The sequence below is a fragment of the Rutidosis leptorrhynchoides genome, chromosome 4 (assembly GCF_046630445.1).
Source record: "Rutidosis leptorrhynchoides isolate AG116_Rl617_1_P2 chromosome 4, CSIRO_AGI_Rlap_v1, whole genome shotgun sequence".
Lineage (NCBI taxonomy): Eukaryota > Viridiplantae > Streptophyta > Magnoliopsida > Asterales > Asteraceae > Rutidosis > Rutidosis leptorrhynchoides.
Window position 1 is genome coordinate 494272680 of NC_092336.1, and position 16550 is coordinate 494289229.

A 16550-nucleotide genomic window follows, 5' to 3' on the forward strand; every position below is an offset into this window, starting at 1 on the left:
AATTTATCAAGCACGGGACTCCAATTACTTTCCTTACTCATGTTACGTCCAACGGGTAGGCCAAGATATGTAAATGGAAACTCGCCTACTTTACAATCAACCCGACTAGCCATGTTGGCTACCTCCTCCTTTGTCACCCCCAAACCAAACAAAAGACTTTTATGAAAATTGATTTTAAGGCCCGACACGTTTTCAAAACATTTTAACACCTTCATGAGGTTACAAAAATTTTGCCTTTGCCACTCCCCGAAAAAGATCGTGTCATCCGCGTATTGTAGATGCGATAAGGATACCTTCTCTGCTCCTACCTCAACCCCTTTAAAGACACCTACTTCACAAGAGTTCCTAACAATGTAATTAAGACCTTCCGCCGCTATTAGAAATAGGAAAGGAGACAACGGATCGCCTTGTCTAACTCCTCTCTCAATGAGAAATTCGTTAGTCGGGGATCCATTAACAAGTACCGAGATCGAGGCCGATTTGAGACATGCTTTAATCCAATTTCTCCAACGGACACCAAATCCCATTCTTGCCATCATGTCCAACAAGAACTCCCAACTCAAGCTATCAAAAGCTTTCTCGAAATCCACCTTAAAAATGAGACTTTTCTTTTTATTGCGCTTAAGATAGTCGATTCCTTCGTTTGCTATGAGCACCCCATCAAGGATGAACCTATCCTTAAGAAAAGCACTTTGTTCATCGCCAATAATATGGGGGAGGACTTTACGGATGCGCATAGAAAGGATTTTAGCTAGGATCTTGTAATAACACCCGATTAAACTTATCGGCCGATAATCACCAAGCCCCAACGGATCCGGTTTTTTCGGCACCAAAGTAATAAAAGACGCGTTACATCCTCTCGAGATTTCACATTTATCCCAAAACCAACAGAGAGCATTCATAAGGTCCTTTTTGATGAGATCCCAATGCAAGTTAAAAAACTTGAATTTAAAACCATTGGGCCCAGGGGATTTAGAACAATTACATTCCTTAATGGCCTCAAACACCTCCCTTTCGCTGAAAATACCCTCGAGGTCAGCCGCCTGTTCGGCAGTGATCCTTGCAACCTGCTGGAAATTTGAGACAGTGCTAGTGGTCCTGAACTTCATCTTATTAACGTTATGCCTCGCAAACTGCCCTTTAAAATGGTTATAAGCAGCTTGTTTCACTTCTATTGGGTCTTCGCACCATTTGCCATTAATATTAAGCCCACGGATGTTGCATTTAGCGTTCCGCCTTTTGATGACCGAGTGAAAGTATTTCGTGTTTTCGTCACCTTCAAGTATCCATCTTGCTCTCGACTTTTGCTTAGCCATATTTGCTTTAACCTTCTCCTTGTCAATCCACTTTTTCCTCGTTTCCAACCATTCCACCCTTTCATCATTTGTGAGTGTACGGTTTTCACTGACTTGTTCCCATTCGCACGCCTTCCTTTTTAACTCCTCAATTTCTATGTCGATCCCACCAAATAAATTTTTACTCCACTCTTTCAAAGCAAGCTTGACATTTTTTAATTTATTTCGGAACACACAATCCAGCCGACTCCCTTCCACGTTAATATTCCAAGCATCCTCCACAATTTTTTTTGAACCCTCAGCTTCCAACCAATCATCAAAAATCTTTGTCGGTTTCGGCCCATAGTCAATAATTCTATCTCTCATGACAATGGGACAGTGATCTGACATCTTTCTTTCTAGAGCTATAGCCGAGACATCACCCCACATTTGAGAAAATTTCTCGGAGATGAGAAACCTGTCTAGCTTGCTAAATTTCAGCCCATTATCACAGATTCTCGTGAATTTTTTACCTCCCAATGGAACATCTAACAGCTGGGCTTTATCAATGAATTCGTTAAACCACTTTGCTCTTCTTTCTATAAATTCACAGTTTTGTCTTTCTGATTCTTCCCTGACCTCGTTAAAATCGCCACAGAGTACCCAAGCAGCATCATAGTCCCCTACAAAGGAAATAAGACTCGCCCACAATTTCACCTTATTAGTATCGTCATGAGGGCCGTATACATTTACAATAAAGGATAATTCAGCCCTCCCTTTCCACCTACCCGCAATGGCAATATAGAATTCGTTGTAGAAAGCTTGTTCTACAATGAATTCATTCGTATCCCATATTAGAAGAAGCCCACCTGAATTTCCGACTTTTTCTTTTTGAATAAAACTAAACTCATTACTCCCCCAAATACGACTGACCCAATTATCATCAACATTATTGCACTTAGTTTCTTGAAGTGCAACTACACTAGGATTTTCACGAATTAGTAATTTTCTGCAGTCCCCAATTTTACTGGCTTTACCCGACCCGAAACCACGAATATTTAAGGAAAGGACTTTCATTATTAAACAATTTAAAAACGAAATTGATCAGAACAAGAGTTAGACCTGCTGTTGGTCATCATCCCATTCCAACCCGATTTGACCTGCGAATTCACCCAGCTCAACACTTTTCTCCGAGCCTTGACCTGCAGTATTATTTGATTTGGATCGTGATTTCTTCGACCTCCTGTCTGGCGACATGTCCCCTGCCTTTCGACTCTTTTTGGAAGAAGATACTAATTTCTCCTGTCTTCTTTTCGTTGCCTCTTTATATTGTGATCTAGCAAGGCATTTTGCCCTCGTAATCATCGAAGATGCTCGCCAGTTCCCAATGATTGAGACTTTGTCATTGACCTTAGTCCTTTCTCTCGAAGGGACTTTAATATTGATCCCGTCTTCACAGACCCCTGCAATTGAGCAATCGTCCTCATAATCAGATCCTTTGTTATTTACCTTGCCCTTGGTCATCTTCTTCTTTTTCTTGCCCTCGAGATTGAGAGTCTGAGGATCAGTCGAGACAGAATTGGGGATATTGTTTTTTATTTCTTTTCCTCGAATGGGCTCCCCATCATGAATGGGCTTAATGTTGGCAGAATTCAGAAATTCAGGCCCACCTTTGTTTGAATCCTTTTGTAGGCTGCACAAATTGGTTTGATCAGGAATGTTAAGAGTTGGGGTGGAATCAACCTCAAGTATGGGCTTTTTCAAGTCAATGTTGGGCTGCACTTGATCTTCGGCCCAATTCACCTTCTCATTATCTTCGGCCCAGTTCACCTTCTCATTAGGTTTAGAGTTATGATTTGTTTCAGCAACGTACGAAGTGGGGGACCCACAATTAATAGGGTTATGAGAATCTGGAATTTGTCCCGTTGAGTCATGCCCTTCGTCTCTTGGAATTCCCACATTAGGCTGCGCGTGCGCACCTTCATTGGAACTTGCATCATCCTCATCAGTGCGATCTCGATTACCCAAGTCTGAACTTTCGTCTTCTACAAATTTTTCCGGTGACCTTATGCCGGAATTTGCCTTTCCGATCGGACTACTTGCATCATCTTCATCGTCGAGGTCAAACGAAAGATTTTCATCCCCAGAACTAAATTCTTCATCTTCTTCCTCCCAATCACTAATGGATGAATCTTCCATATCAATTTCAAATATATCACCCATATCTTCCAGGACCTTGACATAGAAAATCTTGCTACCTGCTCTGAGTTTAACAGTTTCGCTAATGGGTGTGACTCCCCATACCTTGACCATTACTCTTCCATAGGTTAGGTTTTGGTTACCTTCAAATACACAGTTGGAAGTTTCAAATGTTTGACCCCACCATCCAGCGATCTTTCTGAACGTTTCTTCTTTCCAGTGTTTTATTGGGACCCCTATTATATTCAACCATGTGAGTCTTCCTGCTACCAGGTATGGGCTGTCACCAGATCGAATATTGCTCAGCCACTTAGAAAGGCAATGGTTATCCTCATTGATGAATTTTTAGCAACATCTTCATCATCAAGGATAATCATCACACTGAGTCCACCCAAATACTTTAACTCATAATTTTGGAGACCTTCTGCGCTACATATTGACAGAAAGTTGCCCAAAGTTTCAACCTTTTCAACATCACCAATAATGGATTTCTTCATTATAGCCGTATTATCATCTTCAACAGCGATGATTACTTCTCGTTCTTCCTCATGAGGAACTCGCCGGCTTGAATCAACATTATTATTCGCGTTATGTCTGTTTTTCCCCAGAACCGTATGCCGTAAATCATTTGATTTATGCAGTCTTGGCCATTCCTCTTCCCCGCGATTGTTTACGATATCACGATAATTTCTTTCATCCCTAAAAGCCTGGGACGAGGGTTGTTTCAAGATAGTATTCACTTTCATACAATTCCGAGCTTCTTGGAATTGGGGTTGCTTCACCTGGCCAGATTCATTGGATTGTTCTGTCTCTTTACCTTCACGTTCTTTCGCCTTATACACACGGAGCATAATCCCATCTATCCTAATCCCTCTTAGTTTGAGCAGAAGTTGATCTTCATCGCTAACATCACCGAATCTAACAAAAGCAAAGCGTTTACCGTTCTTCAATCTCTTTTTAACCATGTATACATCCTTGACCCTTCCGAAGTTTTTGAACATCCTCCATAACTCTTCGACATTCCACTCTTCCGGGAAATCAAAAAACATGAACGATTTGAAGTGGTTTCCGATTTTACGCGAGATGTAGTTGGTTCCTAGGTTACCGCTATAGAACTCCCTAATCCTAGACGTGCCCTGATTTTTCTTTCTCCTCACCTCTTGCCACACTCCATTGATGCACTCTTTCTCAAAGTTTTCTCTCTCTTGATTTTCTCTCTCTAGATTCTCTCTCACCATTATCAGGTGTGTGTTATATCCGCCACTGTGATATGCTTAAACGTAATAGCTCGAATTAAATTTTACTATGTAAATTTTTGTATCTAACCCTTGCATTGGCATATCACCATTAAATAAAAAGATTTCATTCTAAAAAATCAATCGATTTATTACGTACTCGTAATAATTTAATAAACCATGTATATAAATATAAAAAAGGAAAAACATTAAAATTACACCTCGAAATAGACTTCACAACCACAACACTCCCCGTTACTACCATGAAATTCAAAAATTATGAAAACACTTATTTCATCCTAGAATGGTCAAGGCCAGAGCTAACGACCAAAATGAGTTATACCTCATGCATCATAAAGTGTACATCATTATAAACGAGCAGTTACATGTATGGAAAAAAGGGTAAAGTTTGGAGGGAAATTTCAGTTCTTCTTTCATTTTCAAAGACCATCACCAACCAAACAACCTTCCCTTCTATAGGTAAGAAATTCATTACTCCATATTCATATTCTTTATTCTTTTGTAATACAAGTTAAATAAACAGAGTATAATAATAATTATATTCCATTTCCTGTTGGTTGCTTTTTCTTCTACTTCAAGTGTAAAATCCCACACAAGTTTGTTGTTGTTATGTTTAACCTAAACTTGCTTTATACGTACTCTGAATACGATTCTTCTACTCTAATGTCTTCTTCATATGATCCCACATATCAAGTTTATATTTTTATCTGTTTTTCAACACTTTCCATTTAAGTTTTGATACCATAAATAATACTATTCCATATGTGTTTCACAGACTAAACATCATCAATATCATGCCATTTGGGTTAGTTTCTGCTTGGAATAAGCGAAGGAGAAGTCGGTCGGAAGATCATGTTGATCCATGTAAGTTTTTTCATAGTTTATGCAGGTTCTTAACCAAATTTTCTTAAAATTTTGATGGTGAATGGTCAACTTTCAGGGGTTTATAGGCCAGTGGAGTATTGGAAACTCGAAAAGGATCAAACGGTTCAAAATCCACCGCCGAAAAGGCAACACGGGTCATCGGTTTTTACACTCAAGGAGATGGAAGAAGCTACTTGTTCGTTCAGCGAAGAATATTTGCTGGGAAAAGGAGGATTTGGCAGAGTTTATAAAGGAAAGCTTCAGTCTGGTGAGGTAATCTTTCAGAAAGTTGCAAACTTTTTAATAATTTCTTCAAGAAAATCATATATTTTGACAGAATATGATATCAATTTGGATAAAGAAAACAGATTTTGAATGAAAAGTAAGCGTATTGATGTTGTTTTTGAATTGGAAGGTTGTGGCAATCAAGAAAATGGAGCTACCGCCGTTTAAAGCAGCAGAAGGGGAGCGCGAGTTTCGTGTTGAAGTTGATATTTTGAGTAGATTGAATCATCCAAATCTTGTTTCTTTAATTGGATACTGTGCAGATGGGAAGCATAGGTTTGTTGTTTATGAATACATGCACAAAGGCAATCTACAAGATCACTTGAATGGTTTGTCTTTTCTAAAATATTCTTTACTTGTTTAACTATTTTCTTATTAATCAAACATAATTTTCATTGAGTACTCAAACTTTAGGGGGTGGGCCCCATAATGTCATTAACAAAAGTGATAATACAGGAATAGAGGATAAGAAGATGGATTGGGGTGTAAGGCTAAAAGTGGCAATTGGGGCAGCAAGAGGACTTGCATATCTACATTCAAGTTCTGCTGTTGGAATACCTGTTGTACATCGAGACTTCAAATCGACAAATATTCTATTGAGCGATAATTATGAAGCAAAGGCATATATCTATCTATTCTCACTTTCTATAATTATTACACCTAGCAATTGAGATCCAAACTCTCAAATTTGGGTCAATTGGATATTGAAAAAAAATTAGACCCGACAATGTAAACCAAAACTTAAAATAAGGTCCAATGAGTTTTTCTTCAACCTATTGGGTCATATTCAATATATAAAAAGAACTGGTCAAATGGGTATCAAATCCTAAAGTTTAATAAATAGAGACATGTCTAATGAGTCTTGTGAATGGGTCAAATGGGTCGAGCATAACAAGATTCATCCGTCAATTATTTATGAAAGCATTAATGGTTATATTAATTATTATGTATATCAATATTTTCTTATATATATAATAAATAAACAAATATTAACAATAACAATAACTAAAACAGTATAATACATGTAAAAAATCAAATGTAAAAGTATATGACCTGTTTGGACGTATTTGACCCATTACCCGTTTCGACCTGTTACCCAAACCGACCCAACCTGACCCGTTTGCCAGGTATTATTATTAATTATATTTGTCTTTGAAGATTAGTAATCAAATGGTTTTCACAGATATCAGATTTTGGTCTAGCTAAGTTAATGCCAGAGGGTCAAGAAACTAATGTGACCGCACGAGTGCTTGGTACATTTGGCTATTTTGACCCTGAGTATACATCGGTAAGCAGTAATAATTACATTTATATGCACTTAATCCTAAACAGTAAAAAAGATTAATAACAAAGTCAAACATTGACTTTACTAACAGACCGGGAAACTCACTTTACAAAGTGATGTTTATGCATTTGGCGTTGTTCTGCTTGAACTTATGACTGGGCGTCGAGCTGTGGACCTAAACCAAGGACCCAACGATCAAAACCTTGTACTGCAGGTGTGCTACTTTTAACTGTTTAGGACATGATAATGGTCTAGGTTAAGATATTAAGAGGGGTATTTGTGTAAAATTGCAGGTAAGGCATATACTGAATGACAAGAAGAGGTTAAGAAAGGTGATAGATCCAGAAATGAGTCGAAGCTCATACACAATCGAGTCAGTAGCAATGTATGCAAACTTAGCATCACGATGTGTGCGTGTTGACAGTCACGAAAGGCCGTCTATGGATGAATGTGTGAAAGAACTGCAAATTATCATTTATACAAACGCTAAAGGGTTAGGCATGGCAATGCACGCGTTTAGAATGTTATGAGAATTTGTCTTGTTTATATTTTCTAAATAATTAATTTTCTGTTTTCATCAACAAGTATAGAGTAATCCCATTGGAGATTTAGTGTTTTTCTAAGGAACTTGAAGAACCCTAAAAACGACATACTGAAAGAATGAGAGTATTTGACATGTAAACGTCACGTACTTTATATGTTAGTTATGCAGAATACAGGATACCATATTATCTTTTGTGAAATGGATATACATTTATATACAAAAACAGAGCGCACAAATAAATGTGTTACTATGATAAACTAGTATAGAGCTTTTGACATCATACCTCATATGTTCGAGCAGGTAGTACAACAATCCATCTACAATAATCCACTTAGAATATTTTGTATAAGTTCTAGGCATCTATAGGTTCAAGATTTTTGTCACCAACATCATACAATGTATTTGTCTCTGTAATGATGTTTAAGGCAGGAGGAAGTTGTTTACACATTAAATGTTTACGTCTTTGTAATGTTAAAAGGATCAAGATGCTATCTGTCTTGAACACAGAGTATCCTGCTTTTGAATACATGTTGAATGGAGCTGAATCAATCATTCTACAGTGCAAATAAACCTCTCTGACCGTACTAATTTGAGATATAAGTTCCTCACTTGCCTTCAAAAGTTGCCAACCGATGCCTTGCCTGATATTCATTATAACCATGTCAGTAATAAATCCAAATTTACACCTTTAGATAGTTTTCAGGTTGTTTGAGGTACTACAAATATATAACCATAAGTATGATGGATGCTTAGATTTATACAATTCACTAGGTAATACAATCAAATTAGTCTATACAAAGTTATGAATTAACAATGTACTTAACAATCCACATAAAACAATGGTTTTAACCCTATTTGTTTTTATTTGCTCATGTACTATTCTTGGAAGTTAAACCTAGCTTTTCTCACATCCAAACTTCACAGGGATTTGTTTCATAATATCTTACATCCTTTTAATTTCCTTATTAAGCTCTAATGTGATTTGATATGGTTACTAATTTACATCAAAATTGATTGGCAGCAAATTTGAAATCAAAAGGTGAAGTCTTTGACCCTTAGATGTGATACTGATTCAAGGGCTATTTTTTTTTTTTTAACGGCAATTTTGACATCGAATACTCTCATTTGTCACCCACGCACACGTTCGGGCGGAAACCCGAACCGCTAACCAGGGGTCATCGAACCACAATCCATACGGGCATGTGGTCGAGCCTTTATCCCATTAAGCGGGCGGTAAAACCTCCCTAACTGTCATAAACTTCTTGACATCAAATTCAAGGGCAATTAACCTAGTAGTGTGCAAATTAAAGTACCATATACACAAACACAAGACATCAAAAGACAATAAAGTTACCTTCTTAAGGACTTCTTGACTGTCATATTACAAATATAAGGTGCATTCTTTGGAGGGGTAGGAGTTGGAGGTGAAACATTAGACCCTAACTCATCAAAACTTACTTCAACAGTCCCTGCTAATTGTATATCTCCCGTTTCACCCCCTTCATCATCAGTATCTCTTCTATGGAAAGCAATCAACGTTGCAGCATGAGGCATTAAAGCTCTCCTTTCAGTCAAATACTGTTTGACTAAAAAAGCCAACAGCTTTACATAAGCTTTAGGCAGCATCATAGATTCTGCAAAAGATTCAGCCAACAACTCAACTGTCATGTCCATTTCATGTTCTTGCATCACACGGATTAATAGCATCGACCCAGATGGTAATTTGTGGAAAAGTTTGTAACTTTGAAGAAATTCAAGCTTTTGAAGATCAGGGTTTGATAGGAATTTGCCATTTGGAAGTGGGTTTTCTTTGAGTGTTGGTGATGATGAAGATTGAGATGAGCAAGTGAGGATGAGATTGAAACGAGGTGTGAATTTGGGGTTTATGATGTGGGTTCTTGAGTACGGTGGTTGGTGGCGGAGATGACGGTGGTTTAGGAGGTTGTGGTGGTGGTGGTGATGGTGATGGTGGAGGTCAATGGATGAAGAAAGAGAGATTGCGGCCATAGAAGTGGGAAAGAGGAGACTGGAGAGTGTGGAGATTGGTTCTTTTCTTTGTGGATAATTTTGTTTTGTGTTGAGAGATCTTGCCTTACAAAAAATAAGGCTTGAAAAATACGGAGTAAATCGGTTAGTCACTCAAGGGTATTAATAACGCGATGTCGGAACTCACTCACTCGATTATTTTATGATTCGAACATTACACTCATACTAACTTTCAGAAGAAGAAAAAATCCACGGCAAATTCATACGGGTAAATTCATACATACGGGTAACATGTGCGAAAAACCCCCTCGGGGAAAGCGCGAACGCAATGTGTTCGCAACTTCCGAGGCCCATAAAATGAGCGGGTAACCTCAAAAAAAATATTTTACAGGAAATCGAACCCTGACATTCTCATGAGAAGTTAAGTCATTATCAATACACCAACATCTTGAGATTAACTAAGGATTTGTTTAGTTTTTGATCTATTTTTAGAGAATATTATTAATTCAGTAAGTAAAATTATTAATTCTTTATAATTTAATTTGAAAAATGATGTATTTGTAAGAGAATTAATAATTTAATTTGAAAAATGATGTATTTGTAAGAGACATCGAATCAAAGTCCTCTTGATCTTTTTCCAAATAAAACATATGAAAACATCACTATATACGAAATAATACAAGTCAAGTCACTAAGCCACTAACATAGTTTATGAATTACATTCCCTCTTTAATTTTGTATAAAATAAAATACAAATGAGATAAAGATAAATCTTATAATCTAGACTTTATTGATAAATCTATGTTTATTTTGTATAAGCTGAAGACATTTGGATTACATTACAAAATACGATCAATGGACTTTTGCATTCTAATAATAAATTTTTATAGAAATACACAAATACAAATGAGTATTATCATTAACCACACACAGATTTTAATGACACACAACACCATAAATAATTTTATTTCATCCTAGATAGCATAATTTAGATTTCATTATCTGCAACACCATAAAGGGCAACCAATTCTCTCATTTTACTTTCTTGCATACACTGAATCCTCATACTTCCCACCCCACCTGTAAAACAATTCAATTCACACACAACATTTCATCATCTGCAACCTCTAACCGAATACAAGTTACAAGATTCAAGAAGAACACACATAAAGTGATAAAACCAACCTGTTTTCTTCATTATCAGGAAGTTTGAGCTCAAAATCTTCTTCAAATGGCTGAAAAATAAGATCTAGTTTCTGGCTATCAACTTCACCAAGAGTTGGAGGATCCCACTGTAATCAACACGCAACAATCCATATACACATTGATATTGAGGATGATCACACAACTTTTTATGGATATGGAGTTTAATTTGGACTGTAACAGCAAGATATTGGGGATCACAGTTTTCTTCTTGTATATATTCATGTTTTTATGTACTTTTCATATTAACGAAGTTATAAAGATTCCAAATTAAGAATGAACAGAAGATTACCTTTGGAGAGTTATCTTTGTCTATCACAACAGCTCGAATACCCTATTTAATCGTAAAAAATAAAAAAATAAAGATTTATTTCAGTTTCATAGTAATATAGTATATTCATATTCTACCCAGTGTTCGTATATTCGAATAGTAATACCTCATACATGTCACCAGATATCAAACTTCTGAGTATATTTATTGTGAGCCCAAATTCTTTCTTCAGGCACTCTGATAGCGTTTGCTTCCTCCCTTCACGAATCTGTTATGAAAAGAATTATAAAAAGATATAATATAGAGTCTTTTAAAACAAATTTAAAGTAAAGTTCAAAATTTGATGCCTTAGACTTATGGTCTGAGAAAACGTTTCAAGCAATAGCCAAATGGTGGGGCCAAATCTTACAAACTGAAAATTGCTCCTTCGAAGGAAACCAAAGTCTCATCGCCGGAAGAGTGTTGGTTAAAGTGTTCGGATGCAACCCTATCAATGAAACAATCAATCTACGAGTAGGTCAAAGCATCTATTATGTTAAAGTGGTGGAAGAGGTAAGTAGCATAATTGAAATTGATTTGAACGACGATTCTGATAGCAACTGGGAACGGGAGGCATCGGTGGCAGGAGAAGACTCCGGCAACGAAAGCATTAACTACATCTCAGATGATGAAGAGTTATTTGCTAAGGAGGAGGCTGCCGGAAAACAACCGGAGGGTAATGAGGAGGTTGCCGGAAATCAATCACCGGTATATGACGTGTCAGAAAATCCAGACCAACAAAACGCCTCGGGCTCCCAAACAGACGACATGGGTAATGATGAAGTGAAACACGCGTGTAATTCTATTGACGAATCTTCAATCCCCGAGACGTTTAATAATAATATTATTAATAGTAATGATGAAGTGAAACACGCGTGTAATCCTATTGGATGTGAAGACTCAACAGGATACTCATCCAGTAACCCTAGAGATACTGGACTTCAGAATCAAGTTGGGCCAGAACAGCCCACTAAAATGTTCTATCAGGAAGCCATCAGTGGGCCCTCAAACAAGCCCAATAACGAGGACAGCCACATTAACAATGAAACCCACGTATTCTGTCCTGTGACTAATGACAAACCCACCCAAGCAAATTGTGACGAATTTAAGCCCAATAACGAGAAGAGCCCAAGAGAAGATGATTACGTTGCAGATTTAAGGGACGACGGTGTAAACGTTGAATTAACTGCGAGGTCGAAGAGGTCAGCAAAGGACGGTAGCCAACCACTAAACAACTGGAGGGCTTCTTCTGTCATGCGTATGAAGTGTTACGAAAGATCCAGACGTGACGTAAAGCTGATAAGTCGATAAATTCGAAAAAAAGTAAGTCGGAAGAAGAAAATAAGGAATTCGATTTAAGGCAAACGAAACGAGCCAAATCAAAAAATTCTAAAGCAAGTGTATGTAGCAAATTCGCAGATATCTCAGAATGTAGTATTGGTTTGGGAGAGTTCACAAAACAACTCGGTCTCGATGTGGACGAAGGAAAGAGTGGTGTATGGTTTAATATCTTGCGCGCAGGTTCAGATATTGAGAAGACAGGATTACAGTTCGCGAATTCGTTCAGTAGGCAAATCGGGGATGGAGTTTCAACAAGTTTCTGGTCAGACTGCTGGTTAGGTGAAAGCCCACTCAAATCCAGGTTCGGGAGATTATTCAAGCTCCACCAAGAACAGAATGCAAGCGTCTTCGAAAGAGTACGTTGGTCAGTAGGCTCATGGCAGGCGACATGGAATTGGCAACGAGAGATTACTGGTAGAACACGAGGAGAACTCGAAGATTTAATTTCACTACTAAACGAGTACCACAAAAAAGATCTAAGTTTCGACTCTTGGGTATGGCGTCTAGCATCGAATGGGGTGTTCTCAACAAAAAAGTTGTCATCACTTATCGATGAGAAGCTTCATTCAGACTCGAGTACGCAAGATGCTACATTAAAAAACAATTTGGTTCCTTCTAAAGTAGAAATTTTCATATGGAGGGTATTGAAACGGCGTATCCCGGTCCGTACCGAACTCGATAAAAGAGGTATCGACTTGGACACCGTTAGATGCCCTCTATGTGACGATGATGTGGAAACAACCAAGCATTCTATGATTTTTTGTCGGCACTCGATGGAAATTTGGGATAAAGTATACAAATGGTGGAAGTTGGGTTCGTTCTCAAACTTTAGTCAAAACGAGGCATTTCATGGTAAAAATAATCGACCTCTCTCCTTTTTGGGGTTAAAAATTTGGCAAGCAATGGAATGGACATGTGGGTATTTGATTTGGAAGAATCGGAATCGGAAAGTTTTCTCAAAATCGTGTTGGAATGGACCGGGCGGCTTAATGGAAATCCAACTAGTCTCGTTCGATTGGATATCTTCGCGTTTCAAGCATAAAAAGATCGAATGGCTACAATGGTTATCCGATCCACTTCAATATTGTATAGATTAGTTTAGTTAGTTGTTCCATGTATTCGCTTTTGTTGCTCTCTTTGCAACATGTTTTCGAGTTTTCCATAGTATCCAATTAATTGTAATGGGTGCTATTTCGTGTTGTTGATCTTTCTCGTGTTAATAATATGTTACCTTTCGAAAAAAAAAAGAAAATTATTACCGATCTCAGGTTCATCTTTAAACCAGTAGGAGAAGATCTTTTTAATCCCTTAAGCACCGGTACAATCCATTCATTTCCTTCCTTTCTTGACTCGGATTCCTTTAAACGTTACAAACGAATTAAAACTACACAACACAACGATAACGATAACGATAACGATAATGATAACGATAACGATAACGATAACGATAACGATAACGATAACGATAACGATAATAAAAATAATAATTAATCTGCCAAGAAAAGGAGCTTACAAATGATTCTAGAATCTCTTCCACAGAATCCTTTGAAAAACACTCGTCAATGATCGATCGTCTGCATTCAATCAAAGAACATCAGTTACGTTTAAGATTGCCAAAGATAGAAACTTTTTAAATTCTTGATTTTGAAATCATTACTTGTTTAAGACACTTTCTTGACTAATCTGAACATCTAAAGAGAATTCTTCAATGGCAGCTTTCAATATGTTCTCATCTCCCGAGTTCAAGCTTACCAAACGGTTTTCTAATTCTGCCAATTTCTAAAAAACGAAATTTATGTTGTTGTAATTAGCTAAAGCCAAAGGCTCTTTACAATTATTTGTTACGGTTCGAAATTTAAACTCACATCCAATGGAACAAAATGTGTCGCTAAACCAGCTGCAACCAGTTCCTGACCACTCAACTGTGCTCCAGTCAAGGCAAAGTATTCACCTACAATAAAACCAGCAGAAAATGTTATATCTATTTATTTATTTAAAAAGATTCCTTTATTCTCTTGAGCGCTTATAATTTTATAGTTCGGCCCGTATCAACTTGGTACATAGGGTAAACTTTTTGTCCAAATTATTGTAAGATTTGGGTGTTGAGTGTGTACCCAAACTCCCTGGAAGACGAGAAAGAACGTACGAGAACCCACAATCAACGTGATGCCCGATACCAGCTTCAGGCATGGAAAAGATCTAAAATAAAGTAAAGATTAGAAGGAAAAAATTATAATTAATAATTTGATTTAAATTTAAATTATGAGAAATATATAGTGGCATGCATATACTTACGGTTTTTTCTGTGACAACTGAAAACTTCATTGGAACCATAAGTGATGCACCTCCACCCATTGCTATTCCATGAACAAGTGCAACCTGGTTACATTAGCACCATTTGAAACTCATTTTTTTTTATAAAAATGATGATTTTCTTGCAACGACAAAAAAAAATGGTACAAAATGTCAATCAGTAAATTGAAAAGGAACCTGTGGTTTCTTGTAGGTATAGTTGTGATAGCAGAGCCAATAAAACCTATATCCCACTTCAAGACATGAATCCCCTGTGACATGAAACACGAATAATAATTTATAGTGATAAAAAATCTCTAAATGCAAAAAAAAAAAAAAATGTTAATTGAGAACGATGAAATTTACTTGTTGTCCTGCCATTATATAACACCTTTAAATCCCCTCCAGCAGAATATGCACGACCTGCGCCCTAGAAGAACATGAAAGAAAAAGTACAAACAACTTTATAAGTTACCATAATTCTATTTAAGGATGGTTTCATTTGATTTTTTGTAACTAAGTTGTATAAGTTGGGTTAAGTACCTAGCAAAGTAGCAATATAACCGACTCAAGTCGAACTTATAAAATTTGGACAGCACTAACCTTGATAATCACTAGCTTCGCATCTTCATCTCTTTCGCATTTTTCCAGGATGTTTGCCAATTGATTAACCTAATATTATTATTTTATACCGAAAAATGGTTTCAATTAATGTACAGAATCTAAAAAACAAAGAATCATAATCAAATTGAGGTATTTTCAGTTTACCAATTTGGGTGAAAACACATTTAGCTTATTAGGCTGGTTCAAGGTGATCAATCTCACATGACCTTTTTGTTCAATGAGAACAACCTAAAAAGGTGTTGAATTTCGTCAATCACACACAAAAACACTAGAAATCCCCTAAATTTTATAAATATATATGCAAAAAATTACCTCTTCTTGGTTAACTGCCATATGAATCAACTGATACAAACTTTGAAATGGGAAGTAATAAATTCACAAATATAACTGAAGATTACAGTAAAAAGATTGTAAGAAAAAGTGATGGGTATTGCATCAGGGTTTGATAAGCAAAAAGATCGAGTCTTGCACTTACTTGATGAGATTAGAAATCAGTGGGAGCTTTTTTATGTATGAATCTTAGACTAAAAATAATACCAGCAAAATTAGTTATATTTCTTTCGAGGATAAATTTTATGTTTGTTGCTCAATTCATTCATTGATGGGGGGTTTGGTGGTGATGACTTGATATCTCTATCCCGGTTGGTTGAAGGTAGTAGGTAGACGTGTCAATGTTCACCCGATCCGGTGGATATCCATCCGATCGCTTCGTAATGAATATGGATGAAGTTAAATGGATACGGATATGGATGAACTTAAATGGATATGAATATGAACATTGATGAAAATTTTCATCCATAAATATATCCATTAACACCTGAAATACATATACAAGTACATAAATATAGATACATGTTTACATATTTATTATTACAAGTTCATTTATCGTTAGATTTACATTATGCTTTCAAACCTATAATGAAATAACTATAATATATTACAATAAAATATGTATATTAAACAAAATAAACTTACGAATTTTATATTTAATTTTTCATAATCTATGTTTTATATGTGTAATAGTAAATTTAACTTATATATTCAACAAAGATTACACATTCTTATGGATAAATTTTAATTATATCAT

General features: G+C 36.6%; 3 protein-coding genes across 3 annotated transcripts; 1 reads left to right on the forward strand and 2 right to left on the reverse strand.

The window, feature by feature from the left end:
• Nucleotides 1-5523: 5523 nt before the first annotated feature.
• LOC139844689 (probable serine/threonine-protein kinase PBL28) lies at nucleotides 5524-7693 on the forward strand. Its single transcript, XM_071834910.1, has 7 exons — nucleotides 5524-5593; nucleotides 5670-5866; nucleotides 6009-6207; nucleotides 6335-6498; nucleotides 7062-7166; nucleotides 7255-7377; nucleotides 7457-7693. Exons 1-7 carry the CDS (start codon nucleotides 5524-5526, stop codon nucleotides 7691-7693), a joined length of 1095 nt encoding a protein of 364 aa, XP_071691011.1.
• A 366-nt stretch (nucleotides 7694-8059) lies between these two features.
• LOC139842392 (GCN5-related N-acetyltransferase 5, chloroplastic) lies at nucleotides 8060-9714 on the reverse strand. Its single transcript, XM_071832536.1, has 2 exons — nucleotides 9062-9714; nucleotides 8060-8348 (listed from the first exon to the last, which is right to left on the reverse strand). The coding sequence occupies exons 1-2, from the start codon at nucleotides 9712-9714 to the stop codon at nucleotides 8060-8062; spliced, it is 942 nt and encodes a 313-aa protein (XP_071688637.1).
• Nucleotides 9715-10482: 768 nt separating this feature from the next.
• Nucleotides 10483-16091, reverse strand: LOC139844690 (3-hydroxyisobutyryl-CoA hydrolase-like protein 5). The gene is made up of 16 exons (XM_071834911.1): nucleotides 15939-16091; nucleotides 15776-15850; nucleotides 15608-15691; nucleotides 15443-15511; nucleotides 15206-15269; nucleotides 15038-15111; nucleotides 14843-14926; nucleotides 14662-14746; nucleotides 14413-14498; nucleotides 14205-14326; nucleotides 14061-14121; nucleotides 13807-13905; nucleotides 11334-11435; nucleotides 11189-11230; nucleotides 10879-10985; nucleotides 10483-10773 (listed from the first exon to the last, which is right to left on the reverse strand). Exons 2-16 carry the CDS (start codon nucleotides 15794-15796, stop codon nucleotides 10731-10733), a joined length of 1143 nt encoding a protein of 380 aa, XP_071691012.1. The 5' UTR covers nucleotides 15797-15850; nucleotides 15939-16091; the 3' UTR covers nucleotides 10483-10730.
• Between the last annotated feature and the right edge of the window lie 459 nt (nucleotides 16092-16550).